This window comes from Otolemur garnettii, unplaced genomic scaffold (genome assembly GCF_000181295.1).
Source record: "Otolemur garnettii isolate 467f Iridium unplaced genomic scaffold, OtoGar3 scaffold00005, whole genome shotgun sequence".
NCBI classification, from domain to species: Eukaryota; Metazoa; Chordata; class Mammalia; order Primates; family Galagidae; genus Otolemur; species Otolemur garnettii.
Window position 1 is genome coordinate 5,695,296 of NW_003852400.1, and position 16,591 is coordinate 5,711,886.

A 16,591-nucleotide genomic window follows, 5' to 3' on the forward strand; every position below is an offset into this window, starting at 1 on the left:
GTTTGAGGTTGCTGTGAGCTATGATGCCCCAGCACCTACCTAGGGCGAAAAAGTGAGACTCTTTCTCAAAAAAGAAAAAAAAGGCACATGCCATTGGGCATGATGATTCTGTCCTGTCACATCACATTCAGTGAGTGATCTCCCTATTCACTCCCTGTTTTTCTTATCTATACTGAGGAGTCAATATCACCACCTTTGCTTTTCTTGTTATCTTCTCAAATCCCCACTACTTGCTAATTGTTTTACATCACAATTACCACCTAATGTACCCTGGCTTGTCACGGACTGGGGAACCAACCATAGGATATAGTGTTACACACGCCCAAACTTAGCATTACCTTTTTACCAGTTAACTGTTCCTGTTCTGAAGCTAAGAGTACGATACACTTTGGTCAACTGGTATGTGCAAATCTTTTACTTCCTAAAATAATTATTCTCTTTTCCTATAGGTCCAGACCTTTGTTGCTATAACCTGTAGTACCCTTGTGCTAGTCAATGTCAGTAGCATGAAATCATTATGAGCTGTGCAGTGTGTGTGTCAGAGCTCTGTTGTTTGGGAGTGAGGTGCTGGAAATAGGAATGTGAGAATTCCTCCTCTAGACCAGCAAAGCAGCAGAAGCCCCCAGAGTTAAAGGACTTCTTTTCTTGGTGTGAGCTGATGAAACCTCTTGTTCTGGCTGTTAATGTTCGTTTTCAGGGAGATACAAAGAAATGGAATATACCCCTTAAATAACTTACTACTTTCTTAAACAAAAGGAAAATAACAAATTTTAAAATTACAAATAATTAATGCCACAAGACTATGTATTAGAAAGAAATTAATTCTATGATTAACTTCCTACAGATGTTCAGAGGAGGAAGAGACTGGGTTGTCTGGAGCTTTGAAAGATGATAATGTTTAGACTCATAGAGATGGGGTAAGGGGTAAATCACAGTGGAGCTGTGTTGCCTAGGACAGTATTTTACCCACATGAAGCTGATGGTGCCAATGCGTTATCCTCATAATCTGTCAACACTTTGTATTATGTTAAGTCCTTGGGGGTGAAAATCTTCAGAAAACACCTTGAAAGATACGGTAATCTCAACTCCAAAGAACCAAGAAGGGAGAAATATCACCAGGAAAAGAATACAGGGGAAGCAGATGATATATGCCTATTATTTTTGTTTAAGAATGTTCTACGTGTAGTTAGAGGAAACACCAAGATTATTATATATGAAGTTTAAAATGTAGGATAGCACTAAAGAAAGATTTATAAAAATAACAGAATGCCAAATACCTTTGAACATAAACTTAACTGTTTTTAAATTTGAGAATAAATATTTCTCAAAAGAGAAGAAACTTGTTTGCCAAGTTTTAGTCAATGGGGACTGGGGGCTCCAAACTATGATTGAAATTAGCGTTGGACAATTGCTTTTACTCCCATTGTTCTTTAAGCCAGTAGAAGTTTTGTGTGAGAGCAAATACATAAGACAAAAAGCAATGTGGTGAGAGAATGAGCTGTGCTTTGGTTATCTCCCTGTTGATTCTGATCATTTCAACACATCTAAGATTTCACTGATGTAAAATAGCATTTTAAACTGATATCTCTCTGCTTTTTCCAATTTCACTGCCTTACCTGAACGCATAGGGCCAGTTAGCACGAACTTAACTCCAAGTGCCTGGCAATGCTGCCTCCGTGTCAATGACTCAGTTTCCAGACATTTGTAGTTCATAACTCAGTATGACAAAGAGCAGTTGTGGGAAAGTCATCCCCTCCTGGATAAACGTCATAATTCCTCATTTCTAATCCAGCAGAAGTACCCAGTTACTCATTTCTTTTTAGTACTAGTCTTGTGTGATTTGAAGTACTGCCCTAAAAAAAGAAGTTCTGTCTTCAGAATGGCTTTATTTCCAAGTTAGATAAACTTTTTTCCTGATATCTTCTTTGCTTCCTTCCTTATTTCTTCCTAAGAAAACTATAACAGCATTTTTCATCATTTTGGTTATGGGCACCTTTGAGTCACAAACCTTCTCCTCAGAAAAATATGCATATTTGTAGACAAGACTCTACGAACTTTCAGGGAGTTCCTGGACCTCCCTGAAGTTCATCCATGTATTCAGAAGAGATCTGTGAAGTCCGGGTTCAAAGCTCCTGCCCTGGCGCCTGGTCAGTCTTCACAGGTTGGTTGGTTGGGTCACTCCTTCATCAAAGAAAAGGGCGATTCCAGGCAGGGGGCTTTCTCAACAGCAGGGTAAATGGAATGACCTCAGTGTGCCCACTCCATGCCCACATGCAGTTTCCTTACCCAGTCACTGTGCCTGTTAATCTCTGAACTGGCTGAACCAGAGAGCTACTTAGGCTTTGGGACCCTATTTATTTGCACAATTTCCCATATCCTCCCTTCTTAACAAGGAAAGAGGGCCCTGAAGTGAATTTGACTTGTGACAGTGAGTTCTCCAGCTCCAAATTTGGTCTAGTTTGAAAATTCTGAACTAGGGATTACTTATGCAACTCACTAATGCTAATCACTGTTATTACAGGGAGGCAGCTCTGAAAATGTCATCTATAGTTCAGCAGCAGGAATATAGCTCTAATGACCCTCCTAGATGGTTTGGATATGACAGTGAAGGCAAGACTCTTAAGGTGAATCAGGAAATGAAACCACCTAAATCATCTCAAGACGCCGGAGAGATGACAGTGAAAAGGTCCATAGTCAGTAATGAAGAGGAAGAAGTATGATCTTCAACCTCAAGCAGGAAGAATGAAAAATCTAGAAGTTGGCAACTTTTTCTGCTTGTGATGCAAGTATTTCATTACCTGGATCTCAATAACAATATAAACAGGCAACAAGTCATCTTCTGATTCTTATCCCACCTACATGTATTCCTCACATCGTTAGTTCTTCTGTCTAAATGATCCTTATTAAAAAAGAAGTCAAATCAAGCACTATACTGTGATGTAAATTTTCTACCTAAATTTAACTTCATCAAACCAAAAGTTTCCATGAGCTTATCAAATCTAAAGTTACAGGCATGTGAAACAACACCGGGAAATGTAACTTTTTGGAGAAAGAATTTAGAAGGAAAAAGAAAGCATACATGGCCCCAAGACATCTTGGCTCTAAGTCAAGGATTTTGAGCCAGGATGGTGACATTAGGATCTGTGAAGCTTTATGATAGGGAACATAAACATATATTTTCAAAGGAAACAGGGCTTTCTTGTCATTTCCAGACATTTAACAAAAGAGAACTAACTGTGTATTGACCCTAAATTCATGTCAACATTTGACTTAACAGTGAGGGGAAAATTAAATAGAAACAGTAACTATCTGTAAATAGAAAGACATCTGCAATGTCTCAGAAATATCTCTTTTTAATCAAATTTGCACTATGGAAGGATTTTTAAACTATGCTATGACAAAAAAGATGTTCCTTCAATTTTATGCTAGAAAGTATAGGCTATTAGTTGCTTGTCTACTTTTTTTTTTAAATAAGCCTTCAACCATAGATTTTTATCATTATTTGATATTATGTAACACTGATGTTGACAAGTATCCAAGACAAAGCACAACCCTATTCTGACTGTCACAAACAAGCTGTGTCAGTAATGTTACATCAGTCTTTCACTGTCCTCAATTACTTATCTCTTACTTGGGGCTAATCCATTTTCGTATCTTACAAATTTGAAATAAGGATAAAAACTTAAGGTATATGAAAGTTCTTTTGAAAAGTTTTGAAAGGGCTGTACAAAGTATCATTATACGGTACTTTGTATTAGCTGAATGCTTTTAACATTAATAGCTCTAGGCCTAGCATGGTGGCTCATGCTTGTAATCCTAGCGTTCTGGGAGGCTTGAGCTCAGGGGTTCAAGACCAGCCTGAGCGAGAGTAAGACCCTGTCTCTAAAACTAGCCAGGCATTGTGGTGGGTGCCTGTAGTTCCAGCTACTTGGGAGGCTGTGGTAAGAGGATCGCTTGAGCCCAAGAGTTAGACCTTGCTGTGAGCTGTGATGCCACTGCACTCTACTGAGGATGACAAAGTAAGACTGTCTCAAAAATATATATTAATAGTTCTCTCCCCCTTAGTTTCATTTTGAAAGTTTCTAAACAAGGTAATATCATGTAGGTGTGGAAAGGTTCCTGGGAATGGACATGCAGGCAGGGGAATCAGTTAGTAGGAGTTTTAAGACCTAAGCCAAGAGACTTAAGATGACTGTTAAAATAGCTAAAACAATTTTTAATTAAATTTGGAGATTTCTGGCTGCTGCATAGAAGTTGGCTTCAGAAGTCTGTCTGCAAGTGTCTCATGTACACAACTGGAGAGGCCTATAAAAGAGGCCACTGCTTTCCAAGGGAATAATGTCTGTACAGGGAAGAACAGCTATGGGGCACACGCCCTATTCTGTGCTCCAGAAACGCAGCAGGCTGCTTTACTGTCAGAGGTGTGCTCCAGAACTCTCTGAGCAACATCCTCTTTTAAACAAAAAGGAGAAACACATTCATTCATTTTGGGGAGAATTTTGTAGCTACATCAATACAAGGAATAGGTGTTAGAAAAAGTGAGCTGTGAGAGGAGGCCCAGAAGTGGACAGGAAGAGAAATCTCCAAGTTCTCAGGGCAGAATACTCAAAATATCAAAGCTATTACTAAGATCTTCACCCCTTTAGTATCTGTATACATGAGTCTGTGTCTAAGAGTAAAATACAGCAGCTTTTCCTTTCTGTTTGGGACTTACTGAGATCCAAATAAGTACAATTCCACTAATAACTTTAAAAATAGTTGACCGCTGCTAAGCTCATGATCTTTAGGACTGTAGCTGGCTAATTTCATCAACTTTATTTTTAGTCACGAATATATTTATATTATTGCGTGAGGGTGAAAAAAGATTATAAAAATGGTCTCATTGCCTCAGAGTTTTCTCTATTTAATAGTATAACACCCATATCACAACCATACCAAATATACAATATGTGAGTATCTTTCATACTTGACAACATTCTTATTTCATGAAGGATGAGCAAAGCTTTTTGTTTCATAAATATGTAAAAAGAGAACTCTAAAGAAATGGAATATTAACAAAAAGGAGACTATTACAAATCACAGTATTGGAAATGCTTTTTAAAAATCAGTGTTTAAAAATGATTTTATAGGCCGGGCGCAGTGGCTCACACCTGGTATTCCTAGCACTCTGGGAGGGCAAGGCGGGTGGATTGCCTGAACTCATGAGTTCAAGACCAGCCTGAGCCAGAGCGAGACCTGGTCTCTAAGAAAATAGCTGGGTGTTGTGGTGGGTGCCTGGGTCTTAGCTACTTAGGAGGCTGAGGCAAGAGAATCGCTTGAGCTCAAAAATTAGAGGTTGCTATGAGGTATGATGCCACAGCACTCTACTGAAGGCAACAAAGTAAGACTGTGTCTAAAAATAAAAAAAAGACTATGTCTCAAAAAAAAAAAAAAGAATTGATTTTATATTAATCATAAAAATTATAATCCAATAGATAGGTGTATTCAGTGTTGTATAATAAATGTTCCTAGAGTAGCAAGTTAGCAATGAAATTTATAAAATAACTATATACAGTATGCCATTATAAAAGCGAAAATCTATCTTCATACATTGGGCTGTAAAATAGATGAAGGTTTCTTTCCCCCTAATGAGATATTTCTGAATTACACAAAAGATATTAAGAATCAGTAGCAACTGCTTCACATTTATAAGTTTTTTATTCACAGCTTAAAGTTACATTGGTGACATAATGTATATAGAGCAGAAAACCTGTCACATGAGAGTTATAGTACAAAGAATTCTAACATAACTCCTCCCTCCTATCCCCCCACACTGATGCCTTGTATAATCTCTCCTTGAATGGGAGTGGAAATTATACATATGATGAGATAAAGAGATAGCACTCCCCAAATTATGTTACATTATATGGCAAAACAGTGATTATCCTGGGTGGGCCTGACCAAGTCAGCCCTTTAAAGGCAGAGATTTCTCCAGCTGCTTACAGAAGTAGTCAGACATTCAAAGCATGAGAAGAACTGAATGTTATTATTGCTGGCTTGATACAGCAATATAGGTGGCCTCTAGAAGGCTAGACTGATTGCTGGCTGATGGCCAGCAAGAAAATGGAGAGTTCAGTCATACCCAGTCACAAAGAACTGAATTTTGCTAATTAAATGAATGACTTTGGAAGCAGATTTTTCCTCAAAGCCTCCGCAGCTCCGCCTGGCTGACACGTTCATTCCAGCCTTGCCATACCCTGAGCAGAGAACGTAATTATGCTAAGCTCTTGACCTACTGAACTATGTGGTAAGTGGGTATTATTTTATATCATTAAATTTGTGGTGATTAGAAAACAATAGAAAAGGAATACAATAGCTAGGTACAAATTTTGAAGAAGCCCTCCTGAAACAATTAACCAGTATTCATTCTTATTTTGTTATTATTAACATTTATAGGAACAGCAGACCTTGCATTTTTGCCCTCAAAGATCTGCCAATTATTGTTAAAAATCATAACGATAACTCGAACCAGACTTAGTCCTGCAGTTTCAGGGACTGAAACCAGCTTTGCTTTCTAAAACTTACAGTGCCTTTTGGGGCATCAGCCTTAATCCATTTTTCATGTTTGTTTGCTTGATTCATGAGTCCTAAAATGCAAAATTGCATAAAGTTACACCAAGAGTAATATTTGACCACATAAATCCCAAAAATACATCTCTAAAACCTAGAAACACCTTAGAACACAAAAAATCTTAGCATAGATAGTTGGAGTTGGGAAAAGAGTTACAAAGGGGCTATCTGGGCTTGCCCCTCCTTTCATTTGCTCAGCTCTACTCTGAGAGGGGAGCTACTCTGTTTTTTATTGTTTCAGGATGAATATCTCTTACTTGAATTGCTTGGGACCAGAACTGTTTTGGATTTCAGATTGACTTGGATTGTAGAATATTTGCAGAATACATACCACTTGAGGATCCCTCATCTGAAAATCCAAAATCTGAAATATTCCAATAAGCATTTCCTTTGAGTGTCATGTCGGCATTCCAAAAGTTTTGGGTTTGGGAGCCTTACAGGATTTTCAGATTAGGGATGCTTAACCTACATGATTTTTTTAGCGAAGGCTCTTAAAAAAGAACTTTATTGAAGCATAGCTGACGTCTTTAAATATATATATACGTCTTTAAAATATATAATGTAATAAGTTTTGATATATGTGAAAATCTATGAACCATGTCCTCTGTCAAGATAGGGAACATATCGTCATGCCCCAAAGCTTCTTTGTACCCTACTGTAATCTCTTCCTCATGCCCCTCCCTGCCTGTTGCCCTCCGACCCCTAACCCCTAGCAATCACTAATCTATTTTGTTTCTATTTCTATTTTATATAAATGGAATCATAAATGATGTACTCTTTTTCTAATAATCTATCTTCTTTCTATAGGGACCAAGACTGTCTTAAGATTTCCTGAAAAAAGTCAACTCACAAAAGACAATTAATTGGAGAAAAGGCATACAATTTTTCTTTTTTTTTTTTTGGATAGTTTCATTTTGTCACCCTCGGTAGAGTGCCATGGTATCGTAACTCACAGCAACCTCAAACTCTTGGGTTCAAGTGATTCTCTTGCCTCAGCCTCCCAAGTAGATGGGATGATAGGCACCCACCAGAATGCCCAGCTATTTTTAGAGATGGGGGTCTTATACTTGCTCAGATTGGTCTTAAACTTCCAAGACCAAGCGATCCACCCTCCTTGGCCTCCTAGAATGCTAGGATGGCATAGAAATTTAATGGATGTGCACCAGTGAATACCCAACTCCCCAGTGAGGTGCAGAAGCTTATATACCATATCTTGAGGTTATAGAAAGAATGGAGGCTCAAAGCATGGCCCAAAGCAGGCTATGGTGTCACCACAGGTTATCATAGCAAGACAGATTATGGAAAGGAGGGAAGAAAAGACTTGCTAGCAGAGCAAGCAAGTCTATGGTCTTGTGTAGATCTGAGGTCCCCAACCCTGGGCTATACTGGTTCCTAGTAGGTTAGGAACCAGGCTACTCAGTAGGAACTAAGAGGTGGACCAGCAAGGAAGCGTCACCTGTATTTATAGCTGCTCCCCATAGCTTGCATCACCACTTGAGCTCCGCCTCCTGTCACATCAGCAGCAGCATTAGATTATCATAGGAGCATTGGACCCTACTGTAAGCTGTGCACATGAGGGACCTAGGTTGCTCTTCCTTATAAGAATCTAATGCCTAATGATCTGGGGTGGAGCTGAGGTGGTGATGCCAGCATTGGGGAGCTGCTGCAAGTACAGATTATCATTGGCAGAGAGGTTTGACTGCATGAAGACCATAGGAACTCAATTGCTTGCAGATTCATATCAAAACTACCCAATACCCGTATCTGTGGAACACCAGTCCCTAGTGCCAAAAAGGTTGGGAACTGCTGATGTAGATGAATGCTTACAGGCAGCAGCTCACAGAGAGCTGTAAATGTTTCTCTCAAGCCTTTAAAGGTGTCAGACTCTCAGTCAATCTTTCTTAGATCAGGACAGGGAAAGACCTAGCAGCATCAATGCAGAATTTTCTGAGATATAAATTTCTCCCACAAAAGACAGCTTTGCAAGACTACTGCTGTTTGCAGGCTCTCTGACAGCCATCTCAAAATGCGATAAAGAAATATGTTTTGTGGTAAAATATTTTCTTGTCCTTCATTTCACTTAGCGTAATTATTTTGAGGTTCATCCACATCGTACATGTGTCAAGTGATTTCCTCACACCCGTGTGGACTGGTACTTTGCTGGATGCTCGTGAGCACCCTGAGACCCCACTTTGTACCCTCCCTCCTCTTGTGAACTCTGGACAGCTCGGGTCTCCCCAGGAGCTCAGCTCAAGCTCCCCACTCAGGGGTCTGCTGGGCTCTGCCTGTGTGACCACTCCCTGCCCTGCAACCTAGACACTCTTTAAAGGACATAGTCTTTGGCAATCAGAGCTCACCTCTTCCTAGCCCTGTGCGTCTGTGTTCTCTGTCGATCAAGGTAATTAAGGTGTTACATCTCTGGAGCTCCACTGCAGTTAAAAATCAGTCAAATCTGAACTGAGGAGGGTCGTTGCCATTCATCACAGACATTTACCTTGTTGAGTCCAAGCACACAAATGAGAGAATGATCCTCTTTTCAAGTATAGTTTTTCCTTTGTAGTACTATGTGGCAGTCTTAGCTAGGAAAAGTGCTTTGTATTACACCGGTGGTTCTCAACCTTCCTAATGCCACAATGTATTTTCATTGTTAAAAAGGGACTGAGACCCACAGGTTGAGAACCGCTGTATTACACCATCTGACCTTGTGTCAAGTGCTTTTCTGATGCAAATTCTTTTATGGATTCTTGCTTTCCTCTTCTTTCTGAGCCATAGTCTTGTACCATCTGGAGCTCACTGCATCTTACTCAGAACACAGCTGAGTACTCAATCACTCCCTCTGGGGTTTTACCTCTTTCTCTTGCTATATTTTCAGTATCATCACAACCTCACTTATTAGCTTTGATTAACTGGTTGAAAGCTCTTGCTCTAGTTGGTAAATCCTTGTGTTAGAAACTTCTTGTTCCTCTAACTCTTCATCAAGAAGGGGTTCAGTTCTGTGCCTCTGCTGTATTTGGTAGGTCAGGATTTTGAGGTACCTTGCATCCAGTAATTTTTCTGTAATACAGACTTTCTTTTTCTAGTATGAGACAGAACAGTGCCCTAGGGCCGCCAAGCATGGAAATAAAGGAAAATCTTGAGTCCTTTCAGGGCAAGTTTGGGCACTCTGGCAAGTATAGAAAAGTGAAAGGGCAACCTGGGGAGAACAATGGGCTTCCAAGTGAGCCAAGTCAAGGGGCCTTTTGCTTTCCTATGGGAACTAAAAGGTGAGCCTCTTAACACGAATTCTTGAATTGTTTTCCAGAACCCCTCATGGGACGGAAAATACAGATGAGGGGGAACTGAAAAATTGAACTTCAACCACCATTCTTTGTTCTAAATTTCCCCAACAGCCTGCCCCACCCATCTTAACTTTCCTTTCTGCTAATCCAAGAATTTGTTAACCCACCTAGAACCCGTAAGTCCCCCACTTCAGGATATCATGGCTTTTTAAACCAGGCCAATGTATATACTCCATGTGTTGATTCAGAATTTTGCCGGCCTTTCAAAACCCTGGGTTGTAAGCCACTGGGGAATTTGGGTCTCAAGCATCAGCCACCTGTACTCTTTGCTTGGTGCCAAGCAATAAAGTTCCCTTTTTATCCTGCTGTAACTCTGGCCGCAGTATCTGGCTTTACTGCACCAGGCGAGCAAACCCTAGATGCGTTTGGTAATAATAATTCAAATAAATGTGGATGATCATGCCACTGCACTCTAGCCTGAGTGACACAGCAAGACCCTGTCTCAAAAAACCCCAAACCCCAAAAAACCATGGAGGAAAGAACTAGAAATCCTGAGCTCTCTCTTGTTACTCTTTTTCCTTTTTTACACCATTTAGCTCCAATAACTAAGCACCAGTAACAGTAAAGCTTTTCTAAATATCTGAGATCACTTCCTTAATCTATTACTCGTCACCTCCCCAATCGAGCATTTCTTATGCAGAGAGTGAGAAGCTTATCCACCCATTTCCTTCTGCAGCAACAGAGGCCGAGCATGTGCTGCTACTCCTGACAAAATGAACATACAGGCAATGTCCGCTTGAAGACAAACCTCAAAAGGCAGGACTGTTTATAAAATTCCATTTAGGTTCCTTGAAAATAGCTTTCTCCTAATTCACTGAAAGTTCTTTGTACTGTGGCATAAATCTGTGGGGACTCTAAATTTGTAAAGTTTATAAAATCCTTTCTACAAAAATCTTGCGACATATATTGCAATGTCAAGTTCAAGAAAACTTGTCCCTTACTTTCTTCCTTTTGCCACTGAACATCAGATAATGTTTCTTTGACTGAGATTGAGAAAATGACTACTCTATCCCTTCCATTACCTGAGAGGAAAGGTTACCTAGGACATGGGTTTAACTCTGTAATTTGCTCCCTAAATCCCTGTCCAAATCTATCGACATATGAATCTCTACATTCTTTCCATTTAACCCAAAATGTACCTTCTCTAATCAACACTATCTATCAACAAAGGTAGGACTCCAGGGAGTAATATGCAGAATTTAATTCTCTTGTGTAAAAACAGGATTTAAAAAATAGGATGAAAAGCCTTCTTGGTAAAGTGAGCTTCTTCTTGCCTCCCTCCCTACTCCCACTTTTAACCTGATAACCAGAGGGGGTTATAAATCAATGATTTACATCTGGTTCAGAGGGTACTTGTGCTGTTGTCTTACTCCCAGTAGATTAAGTTTCAGTGCAGCAGGAGGTTGTAGGATTCCTTCTGTAAAAGCACAAACAGTACTGACAACCCACTATGGCCTGTACCATGCTAAGTATTTTGAGGATGTTTAAAAGATGTACAGATGTACCAAATGCCCTCACAAAGCTCATTAGGAAAATCACACGCTTATGAATCAACATGAAAATAATTATTCTGAAATTTTCTTATTTTTCACACCAATATTTCATAAACATAATACCACATAGGACTTCCAGGACAAAATATTTTAATTTTGTCAATATTCCTTATCTAGTCTTCTCTCAGCAAAAGTATAACCCAAGATATCTTGACAAGAATCTTTACTGTCAAGAAGATATTTCTGAGCTGGTTTTAGTGGTGCCAATCCACGAATTTCCTCTGAAAAATCTGGAATAATAACAAAAGTAGTAGTACTCCAGGCATTGAGCGAGTACACAATTAACCAGTTCTTCCCAAGAAATAATCTTATATACTCTTCTACCTTAAATCTTTTCTTCTGTAATGTCTAATCCCATCAACTGCATTTTTCACCTCAGACATTGTAGTTTTAATTTACAGAAATTCACTTTTGGTCTTTTTATATCTTTAATGTTTTGAAAATGGAGATTACGTTATAATAATGATTTTACTTTTCTAACATCTACGTCAGTTCTGAGTTGGTTTTAATCAATTATTTTCTTCATTATGAGTCACATTTTCTTGCCTCTTTGCATGTCTGATAATCTTTGATTGGATGCTAGACATTGTGAATTTTACTTTGTTGGGTGCTAGATACTTTTGTATTCCTATAAATCTTGAGCTTTGTTCAAGGATGCAGTTAAGTAGCTTGGAAACAGTTTCAGTCTTTTGTCTCTTATCTTTTATGATTTATTAGGCAGTTTTAGAGTGGTTCTCAACCTAGGACTAAATGTTTTCCACTACTAAGTGCTCTACCCAATGTCCTATGAGTTATGATGTTTCTACTCTTGTGGGTAGAACAGAAATTACTCCTGGACCTGTGTGAACACCAGGCTCTACTCTTCTGGTACTTTTTCCTACAAACTCTAACTCTGTCTTGCTCTCTGTGGACTCTCATCTTGATCTCCTAAACTCAGGGAGTCCACTACATTCCTCAGTAGTTACACCTGCCTGCACTGTAGCTTACAGCCTCTCTTAAGGCAATAAGCAGGGCTCATCTCATTTTTCCCCCCATCTCTCAGTGATCACTTCCTTTTATTGTCTGATGTCCTAGTGTCTTGAAAATAGTTTCATGTCTTCTCTCAGTTTAAAATATGTTTTGCTGGCTCGGCGTCTGTGGCTCAACCGGCTAAGGCGCCAGCCATGTACACCTAAGGTGGCGGGTTCGAATCCCCAGCCCGGGCCCGCCAAACAACAATGACGGCTGCAACCAAAAAATAGCCGGGCGTTGTGGCGGGCGCCTGTGGTCCCAGCTACTTGGGAGGCGGAGGCAGGAGACTCGCTTGAGCCCAGGAGTTGGAGGTTGCTGTGAGCTGTAATGCCTAATGCCATGGCACTCTACCCAGGGGGACAGCTTGAGGCTCTCAAAAAAAAAAAAAAAAAAAAAAAAAAAAATATGTTTTGCTTTGTTGTTGTTGTCATAGTTTCAGGTAGGAAGGTAACTCAGTCCCTTTAATTCCATCTTGCCTGGAATACTTTATGGGTTTTTTTTTTCTCTCTTTCCCTCTCCCTAACACTTTTCTTTTATAACTTCTTATTTTTAAATAATTATAGACTCAAAGAAGTTGCAAAAATAGTACAGATAGGTGCTGTGCACCTATCATCCAGTTTCCCAAATGATGACGTTTTATGTAACTATAGTGCATTATCAAAACCAGGAACCTGGTTGGCAAAGTACAATTAATTAGATTGTAGATCTTACCCAGATTTTACCACTATTTTCAGGCATTCTTTTATGTCATTTCATATATAAACAGATTCGTATAATCATCATTATACTCAAGATATGAAACTGTTCTGTCACAACACAGGAAGTCCTTTGTTTTGTCCCTTTAAAGTCAACTCCTTTCTCTCTTTCCCTAACCTTCAGCAAACATTTATCTATTCTCACTTCTATAGTTTTGTCATTTCAATAATGTTATAAAGATAGACTCACGTGTAGTATGTAACATTTTGAGATTGGCTTTTTTCACTCAGAATAATGCCCTTAAGTTCAATTCAAGTTGTGTATATCAATAAATTGTTCCTTTTATTGGTGAGTTATCTTATATGGGCATACCATGGGTTATATAAACATTCACTCATAGGAGGATATTTAAATCATTTCCAATTGGGGGGTCTTAAAAATAAAATTCTGAACATTTGTGCACAAGTTTTTGAGTGAACACAAGTTTCATTTAGCCAGGATAAATGCACAGGAATATAACTAACTGCTAGGACATTAATTGTAGTTTCGTGTTCCTTTTTTAAAGGAACTGCCAGATGGCATTTTAGGATGGCTACATCATTTTACATACCCACCAGCACCATAGGAGAGATCCAGTTTCTCTGCATCCTTGCCAGCATTTGTATTATTAGTATTTTTTATTTTAGCCATTCTAGTAAGTATGTAGTGGTATCTTGTTCTGGTTTTAATTTGCATTTCCCCAATGGCTGGTCCTGGTGAACATCTTTTGTGTATTTATTTGCCATTGTATATCTTCTGTGGTTACATCATTTCCTAAGTGTTACATGAAAACATGATTTGTGCAAGTTACACTTAAAGTGCGTAAGTCAGGTTTTCTTCACTGCTGGGAAAAGTTCATTCAGGGTAAGAATTTGGCTGTGGTTTATATTTCTTGAATGACCAAAATAAATACAAAAACCAAACAATGATTAAAAAAACAAAACCAAACCAGGCATTACAAACAGAATTTGTAGTACTAAGTTTGAGGCCTGTACTTTGAGCTCTAATCTAATCAGCAAACTAAAGCCCATAGGCAAAATCTAGCCAATGGGTTTGTTTTTGTATGGCCTGAAAGCTAAGAATGGCTTTTAATATTTTGGGTTATTACAAAAGAAAACAAAGAAGAATATGTGACAGGGACCACATGTAACCTGCCAAGTCTAACACATTTACTATATGGTGCTTACGGATAAAGTTTGCACATGAATTGAAATAAAAACCTGATCTTTTGGTGGGGGGTGGTAAACATTAACATAGTTAACACCTGATTACACATGATACTCCCAGGATCTTACACTTCAACAAAAACACAGGGAAACAAAAGCACCATAAAAGCATAATGACAGTTCCTTTCTTGCTCTGTTGACCCAGCTGGAGTGCAGTGGCGTCATCATCATAGCAGCTCACAGCAACCTCAAACTCCTGGGCTCATTGTTATCTTCCTGCCTTGGCTTCCTGAGTATCTGAGACCATAGGAATAAGCCACCTTGTCCAGCTAATTTTTCTATTTTTTGTAGAGACAGAGTCTTACTATGTCGCTCAGGCTGGTCTCAAACCTGGACTTAAGCAATTCTTCTGCCTTGGCCTTCCAAAATGCTGGGGCTATAGGTGTGAGTTACCTAGTTCAGCCCCTGTCAAAGTACTGTATTTTTAAGCAGACAGCTATAAGCATCTAGCATTCTTCATTCTGTTACTGACTTTCTTCCATGTAGTCCCCAAACATATCTACATTACTGACAAATCATGTGTTAAAAGCTTGGAAAAAACCAAAACATTAGTGTGTTCTAAGAAGCGAGTTATTTCTAAGGATTAGTCATAACAAAAGACCAGATTTCGTTCCCATTTGAAGAGAAAATAGTATCTCTAGATTTTAAAAGCGGCATCCTGTGAGCACTTCGTCCCATTTTAACCTTTTCTCCACCTCCTGAACTAGTATTTCATTATAAATCACAATACCACTGAACATATAACTCTGGCCTAAACACAAGCTGAGAACTCTCTTCAGACTTGGTGGTTTACTTTGATCCCAAATGAATTTATTATAAAAAATAATAAATGCTTTGTATTTCCAGTTTGACTAAAATGAAATAAACCCAATAGTGGCAGCTTCCTTACTGTGCAGATGATGATAAACACCAGTCCTTTGAGTGGCAAGGCACTTTACCACAACTAATACTTTTTAAATCATCTAACATCTACATTGCAGTTTTAAGACCAAAGGACTTTGTACCACATGCCTGTCTGGGCTTTGAGAATAGCTTGATATTCCACAGTCAGGTTTCATCTCTAAGTTGATGAACCAAGTCTAAAAACCTAATAGAGAAGTCAGCTCTTTTTTAGAAATATCTTAGCTAAGCTATTTACATGCTGAATTTGCCATATATGAGTAGAGCATGAAACTTAGAATCAAGGCTCAGATAAATAGCCTGAGAACGCACCCGCACCACAAACTTGTGCATAGCTTTTGAGTAGGTAAATGTTTTAGCCTAAGAGAGTCCTAGGCTTTCTTTTGACCTCAAAATAGCACATGATACATGTAAATCACTGTAAGAATTATACAACTTTCAATAGCAAGGGAAACCATGGAGCAGGAAATAAAATTACAGGGGTGACACATCGAAACTCTGTGGGAAGCCTAAGACAAAGGGACTAAGTTTTACTGGCATGGCTTCTTGCAGAAATTATCCAGAAGTCATGCTACAAATAAAGTCCAGACTTTTTAGCAGTGAGGGTATTTCTGTTTCTGTGCCTCATAGGCTCTTAGGAGGAAGACCCAGATGAGCTGAGCTCAGCTGTCTATAATAACAGCTCACATATGAAGCTGCTCATTATTTCCAAAATTGGGTTTCAGATTGGAAACCTCTACCGAAAAGAACAATCTGCCCTGATTTTTGAGGCCTCTTAAATTATTTCACCCGCGATACATAAGGCCTGTGGCCTTTTGGGCACTAGACAGTTTTAGCATCAAAATGAAATATAAAAGTTTCTCTTTAAGAGAGACTGCTGCTGCCTTCAGGCCCCCCACCCCCACCCCGCCCCAACACACACACTATTACTCTAGGGGATTTAAATCAGAGACCATGTCCACCTGAGGCCCAACTGCACAGTCTATCCTGTGCTACTCTACAAAAGGACTTCGTTGTTCAAAACCTAGATTCTTGCACTATAAGCAGGAAAATGAATCTTTATTCTGCAATGTGGCCCTTCCAGGTACAGAAAGTAGGGGCCAGAGTTTAAGATGTAATAGTTGCACACAAAAAGAACTGAAGAGGCTGAGGAGCTTCATAATAACCAACAAGGTAAGCCTGCATCTTCCTCATAGCGTTCATTTGTTTTTTTCTTCAA

The 16,591-nt window shown here is 39.1% G+C and overlaps 2 protein-coding genes across 2 annotated transcripts in view; one reads left to right on the forward strand and one right to left on the reverse strand.

Annotated features, from left to right (window-relative positions):
* Positions 1-2,731, forward strand: part of FBXL13 (F-box and leucine rich repeat protein 13) — a 191,956-nt gene extending 189,225 nt beyond the window's left edge. The window contains exon 18 of the mRNA XM_023507424.1: positions 2,522-2,731. Within this exon, the coding sequence (XP_023363192.1) occupies positions 2,522-2,720 (199 nt within the window). The 3' untranslated portion in view covers positions 2,721-2,731. The remainder of the gene's footprint in view (positions 1-2,521) is intronic.
* Positions 2,732-5,711: 2,980 nt separating this feature from the next.
* FAM185A (family with sequence similarity 185 member A) overlaps positions 5,712-16,591 on the reverse strand; it is a 47,763-nt gene continuing 36,883 nt past the window's right edge. The window contains exon 8 of the mRNA XM_003782802.3: positions 5,712-6,626. Within this exon, the coding sequence (XP_003782850.1) occupies positions 6,514-6,626 (113 nt within the window). The 3' untranslated portion in view covers positions 5,712-6,513. The remainder of the gene's footprint in view (positions 6,627-16,591) is intronic.